The sequence below is a fragment of the Littorina saxatilis genome, linkage group LG5, assembly GCF_037325665.1.
Source record: "Littorina saxatilis isolate snail1 linkage group LG5, US_GU_Lsax_2.0, whole genome shotgun sequence".
In the NCBI taxonomy this organism is placed as follows: domain Eukaryota; kingdom Metazoa; phylum Mollusca; class Gastropoda; order Littorinimorpha; family Littorinidae; genus Littorina; species Littorina saxatilis.
Window position 1 is genome coordinate 43,324,739 of NC_090249.1, and position 6,955 is coordinate 43,331,693.

General features: G+C 40.1%; 1 protein-coding gene across 1 annotated transcript in view; it reads left to right on the plus strand.

Moving 5' to 3' along the window:
• The window catches only part of LOC138967768 (probable maltase-glucoamylase 2), a 25,809-nt gene extending 21,746 nt beyond the window's left edge, over window positions 1–4,063 (plus strand). The window contains exons 20-22 of the mRNA XM_070340423.1: window positions 1,433–1,530; window positions 2,064–2,113; window positions 4,004–4,063. Of these exons, the coding sequence (XP_070196524.1) occupies window positions 1,433–1,530; window positions 2,064–2,113; window positions 4,004–4,063 (208 nt within the window). The remainder of the gene's footprint in view (window positions 1–1,432; window positions 1,531–2,063; window positions 2,114–4,003) is intronic.
• The last annotated feature ends 2,892 nt before the right edge of the window (window positions 4,064–6,955 follow it).

The following is a 6,955-nucleotide window of genomic DNA, read 5'->3' on the forward strand; positions in this document are numbered from 1 at the left end:
ACGCCCTGCGACATTGGCTCATTAAATCTGAACATGTCCCATTTTACAATTCCCTTCGGCGCGTCAAAGGGTGCATTTAGATTACGTACCACTTTGCCACCATATTTTATATACACTTTACATATTAACACGTATTCATAAAGGTACATTCCTTCTAATGTAAGCGTACGTTCACCAACACAGAGCTGTGCAGGCGTTTGCATGTGATAAGATCTTCCTTCCACTTGGACACATACCAACATTCAACAGTCTCAGTGATTTCTTTGCAGAGTGCCAAATGTTTTGCTGAAATAATTTCTCAAATTAATAACACTCTCGTCAATCTTCGAAATGAATTCAACGAAAAATTCTTACACTGCACAAGAAGCAGCCATTCATTTAAGTTGAATTGATGTATGTGTCTTGGTGGACGGATGCTCTTATTCCATGTCAAATATTGAGCAGATCTGAGGTGGTGTACACAATCTTATCCCATGTCAAATATTGAGCGGATCTGAGGTGGTGTACATAATCTTATCCCATGTCAAATATTGAGCGGATCTGAGGTGGTGTACATAATCTTATCCCATGTCAAATATTGAGCGGATCTGAGGTGGTGTACATAATCTTATCCCATGTCAAATATTGAGCGGATCTGAGGTGGTGTACACAATCTTATCCCTTGTAAAATATTGAGCGGATCTGAGGTGGTGTACACAATCTTATCCCATGTCAAATATTGAACGGATATGAGGTGGTGTACATAATCTTATCCCATGTCAAATATTGAGCAGATCTGAGGTGGTGTACACAATCTTATCCCATGTCAAATATTGAGCAGATCTGAGGTGGTGTACACAATCTTATCCCATGTCAAATATTGAGCGGATCTGAGGTGGTGGACATAATCTTTTACACGAAAAGGAATGTATATTTAGATTCTAGAAAGGTAGTATTTTGTTTTGTGGCAAAATCGTGATTTTAGCGCCACTTGTTGATAGATTGTTTAGGTGTTTGTTCTGCTGCTTCTGGGACAGCATGCAAGCATGATGGAAATGTTCGTTCGTTTTCGGGTGTGTGTCTTTTTTTTCCAATCGTTTCCATTCATCGCTTGTCATATTTAGGCTTACGCTTTCTTTGGCTATTTGAATGGCAGTACTGCTTCAAACCAAATTAAAAGCTAACCAAATGCAAATGCATGTACCTGTGAGAGTAATGTGATTGAGATTCTGCTGTCAAAATCATCGACGGAACAATAAAGGGCTCTCATATTATATATAGTGTAGACGTTTGTGTGAATGCTGGCAAACTCCTTTTAGCATCGGGTTGGAGACTGAATCGCTGAATGTTGTCTTATGAAAAGTGCGCCTCTAGTCTTTTTAATTACTTGACCTATCAAAATTTCTCTTTACATACATTTTTTAATAAGTTGATACATGTGTGTTGGGTCCAGCCGCCAGAATGCATTGACAGTTCGGGTGATGCTAAACGCTACTGGATCGGAAGGAAAGGCTGAAGGATCTCTCTTCTGGGATGATGGAGTCTCCATTGGTGAGTCAGCATGCACTCAATAGACGATTTTTTTGGAAATGTCGGAAACACGTGGACCGGAGCACGTGTTTCCGACAGACCTCTCGCTAGTGATTGGTCCATCCTTTGTTTGTCGGAGGTTTTGCAAGAAAAGGTCACTCTCCCACATCCCATGCAAACCCGACGGAGTTATTTAAGGAATTCGTCTATTCATGCCCTTGCCTCAGCTGTAGATGTAAGAATACTGTAAATATTTGTAAATATGTGTCTGTATTAATGTATATTTATATACATGTGTGTGTGTGTGTATCAAAAAAGAATAAAGTATTTTTATTAGCGTTTTCTTCTTCTTATATATTGTTATTGTTCTATTGAGAACAAAATGCTAAGTTTACTGCCATTTTGTGTTTCCTTTCTTTTTAAATCATAGGCATACGAGTGTGTCTGAATTGAATAATATTATTTTTATTAACACTTTCTGTGGAATAAAGGAGCGAGGAGGCCCGGGTTTGCGATGTGAAGTCAATCATGCACTTTAGTTTTTTTTCCCCTAGATACCTATGAGAATGGAGACTACCTTCTGGTGCGGTATTTTGCGAACAATGTAAGTTTCTTTCTTACTACTTGATTAACGATTAAGGGGGGGGGGGGGGGGGGATAGGAGGCCAACATAATTATATTGCTGTGCTCTTGATTTGGATTTTCGTTGTGGCCGTTATAGCGGAAAGGCTCCGAATATGGACCGGTGTAACACGAGAAAATTACTCCCACGAGATTGTTACTCCGGAGTAAAAATTTCGTAGGAAAATGTTACTCCTTTTACAAACAAAACTACTCCCCCATAGCACGAGAAAATTACTTCCAACGACAGTCGTTAATGTTACTCCCCTAACGAATAAATAACGAATAAATTAGTCCACCCTAACACGAGCAATTTACTGCCCACGCCAGGTGTACGCAACTTTTACTCCCCTGTCCCCTGTTAGTCTTGGTGGTGGAAGGGGTGGAGGGAGGGTAGCGCGACATTTGTTTGCGCGAGATCACATATTGGCATCATCCCTTCGCCCGCATCCCATTTTCGCGTACAAGATTTTTACTGGAAGTAAAAAATTGTGGAGTCAAAATTTCGAGGAGGGAGTAATTTTTTCGTACCTTGGGGAGTTCTTTTCTCGTACGAAAGGTGTACTCGGAGTAAGAATTTCGTACGAAATGTTTACTCCGGAGTAAAGTTTTCGTGGAGTAAAAATGTCGTGTTACACCGGCTCCTAATATGGACCACCTCCTGTTCTTACAAACTAACGGTGCTGGAGCGCTCAAAACAATTTAATTCGCCACATGGTCAAGATGATTCTGATGATGGTTAGGAAATGATGATGAGATTTTCTTTTTTTGCAGAACACACTCACATTTCATTCGCCACATGGTCAAGATGATTCTGATGGTGGTTAGGAAATGATGATAAGATTTTTTTTTCAGAACAAACTCACGACTACAGTCAGCCATAGTAGGATAGGATTACATACAGCAGCTGACCTTCGTTACGAAATCGTCATCGTACATGGCGTCACGTCATCCACTGACGTCACCGTGAAGAATGTTGTAGGAAAGACTGTTGCCAGCTCCTCCCAGTTTGATGAGAAGCAACAGGTGAAATGTTTCTGTTCATTACTTTGTATATTGCCTGTTTTGAAATCCGTAACATAGAGAAGAAGAATAAGAAGAAGAGAGAGAGAGAGACAGAAAAAGAGAGACAGAGAGAGACAGAGAGAGAGAGAGAAAGTGCGAGAGAGACAGAGATAGAAAAAGAGAGAGAGAGAGAGAGAGAGACAAGACAAGACAAAATCTTTATTATCGAGGGTAATAGATAAGCAAGAATATTGCTTTTTTTACATCCAGCCCTCGCCCTAATATAGGGTCAACAAGAACAGAAAACAATATAATCAAAGAACTATCACATCAAACTTAATACATTATAACTGTATATATGTTATATAGCCTACAGATACAAATTTAAAAATAAATTGTCATACTGCATTTTAAGTACAATTTCCAATGATAAAAAGTGTCAATTTTTAACATAACTTAATTTAGATCTGCATATCATTATAATTTTGTTTAACATGCACATACATTTCAAATGAATTGATGAACTTTTCAGCACATGTTTAGTTGCATTATGTGCGACATATAATGTTTTTTTAAGCTGTCTGTGTTTGATTTATGCTTATTATTTATTATTTATTTATTTATTTAGAGAGAGAGAGAGAGAGTGCGTGTGTGTTTGTGTATGTGTGCGTGCGTGCGTGCATGCGTGCGTGTGTGTGTGTGTGTGTGTGTGTGTGTGTGTGTGTGTGTGTGTGTGTGTGTGTGTAGGTCTGTGTGTTTGTGTGTCTGTGTTTTGTGAGATAGGACTATATTCACGAAACATTCTGTTTTTAAATATGTTTAAAAAAAAGAATTATTGAATTTTCTCTGTTTCTTTTTTTCTCTTCAGAAACTGGAAGTTGCTGTTGACCTGCCGGTGTTGGAGAGTTTCACGCTTTCGTGGAACTGAGAAGGGCCCGACATTCTTCAAGCTTTCATTGTTGTTTATTTCTTTTTATGTATAACCAGACTTACCGCAGTTTATCCAAAGACACTGATTTCCTTATCTCGAGAGATGTAACAGTAATATAAACAGACCAACATTCTTCAGTTTTGTATTGTTTCTTATTTCTGTTTGTATATAATCAGACCGACTCAGTTAGCCTACCGCAGTTTATCCAAAGACACTGATTTCCTCATCTTGAGAAAGGTAGCAGTAATCTGAATACACCAACGCAGCACTGTCGATCCTGGGCATCAACAGGGTTTAGCCTGGAAGAAAAAGACAATGGGACATTTGTCCCCCTCAACCAAATTTTGATGGGACATCATAGTCGAAGGCAAAAAGCGCAAAGCAGGCTAGAAGGCGGTCCGAAAATGCTTTTGTCGAAAGATACAAAATAGTTCTATTTGGTGCCATATGATGATATGCGAATGTGCTTAGTGTATCAGGTTAGTGTGTGTGCGCGTTTTTGCTCAGGTCTTTCCGAACACTGTACTCCCGTGGCGCAGTGGTACGTAATCTCAGTGCGCCCTTTGACGCACAGAAGGGAATTATAATGGGACATTTTGAGATGTTATGCGCCAATGGCGCAAGGCACACCAGTAAATGAAACCCTGCATCAAACAATCCAGTATACACTCTAATTTAAAGTGTTCTACTTTTGAACGCCTTTTCTGTAACCAGTTTTGAACACACTGTGACATAGGGGAAGGGCCCCTGATTGACCGGTGTCACGAAATTTTCTTTCGCCGAAATATTTTTTCTCCCCCACCAACACGTTTCACCCATTTTTGTACCAAAAACAATTCTTATGCAAAACCATCCTCTGACTTCGGGTTAGGGTTAAGTTTGGGAATGGGTTAGGTATGTAAACAGTTTTAAAATGCGTCAATTTCTGGTGATGTTTGTGAACTAAGAATTCAATCGACGCCGTCCGCGGGAATTCGGTATTAAGACATACCCGAAATCTTCGTTCAAAAACATCGCCAGAAATTGACGCATTTTAAAACTGTTTACATACCTAACCCATTCCCAAACTTACCCCTAACCCGTAGTCAGAGGATGGTTTTGCATAAGAATTGTTTTTGGTACAAAAATGAGTGAAACGTGTTGGTAGGGGAGAAAAAATCTTTCGGCGAAAGAAAATTTCGTAACACCGGCTCCTAATATTGACCACCTCTTGTTCTGACAAACTGAGCTCGCAAAAGGATTTCATTCACCTCATTTTCGCATCGTTAACTCTGAATTTGACGCGCAGAAGAATTCATTTCGACATATTTACCCTCTCTGGACGCACAAACGCACAAACCACACATTTTTTGTTGTTGAAATTTTCTCTCTCACTTGTTTACACTTCTGGCATCGTTCACTCTAAACTTGAAGCTTTAAACAGACTAGTTTTTGTACACACACCCGGCTGTTACCACACAAAAGTTACTATATTATACAGGGCCGGACCCAGGGGGGGTTCCAGGGGTTCCGGAACCCCACCCCTGGAAAAAAGCATGTACCTTGCTTTGAGTGGTTTTTTTTTTTAACTAGTTTTAGCCCCAAAACAATGCTGCTCTTAACCCTCAAAACAAGGCCCAGAATGCACCAGATTGCACAGATTTTAACCGTTTTTCAAAAATGTTCCGGGGGAGCATGCCCCCGGACCCCCCTAGTTCGCGCGCCTGCTTTGCAGGCGCTTGCTTGTGGCTTCGCCACTTCGCTGATTTGCCCCCCCAAAAAGGGAGGACCCCCCCCCCCCTTACATCTCATTTGGTCCGACCCTGATATATTACAACTATAATTCCATTGTTGTATTTTAGCAGTGTCGACCCGTCTTTCTAGGTCAAACAAAAATAATAGGAAAATCTCAGAGTATACATGTGTGACCACCTTCAACAAATAGCAGAACAAGAACAGATAAACTACAGATTGTTTTCGTCATTTATTACAGGCACAGTAAGCCTCCCGTAGACCATCACTGAGCTCCCCGAGCCTCTACATACAGTGCAAGCATACTTCCATTTGAACGCTCACCGAAAGGGAACATCCTGGCTGCTTTCTGTCGACCGAGAGTGAGACATTTTCAAAGAATTTATTTTCGTGGACTATCCGAACGGACAATCAGGCGCCTTGTTTTGGTGCTGGACCTAACTTTTAAAACCTAAATAATAAATTGACAGCTTGTTACACAAACATTCTTAAATCATAAAATAATTCTTTTTTCATCAAGACAAGATCAGTACAATTCAAAGTTTTGAAAGTTTGAAAAAAGAAAAGCCCGGAAACGTGTCACGCAAAACGTCTTTCTCGTGGCAGACGACGGTTCTGCATAGCGCCAGTTCCTCTGAACGGTCAACCGCCACCGCTCTAGTACGTGTGAAAGGGTGTTTGTACTGTGTGTAAAAGCCCGACAGTGTCTGTGATGGTTTACGGGAGGCTGACTGTGCCTTTCAGAAGCTTGTTAAAAATAACCTATAACTAGCCCTCAGTTTTCCAAAACCAAACAGTCTTCTTAACATAAAAGATGACAATTATATTTATTTTCTCTCTGTTTTTTAATATAACACCCTCCCTCACCTTCGCCCGAAACAAACAATCAAACTAACAAACAAACAAACAAACAAACAAACAGACAGACATTGTATTTTTGTGTGTGTAAAAAACCGATTGTATCAAAGCAAGTTAAATAAAATAAATAAAAAGATGTTTAACCAAAAGCTTCTTCCTATTTTCCTGTTTCTTGTTCTCTTATAACATGTCCGTCTATATATAGTACCCTCATAACAAAGGCACACACACTGTGCCACACACATACGCGCGCGCACACCCACACACAAACACAACCGTCACAACAGTTGAGTATTCAGG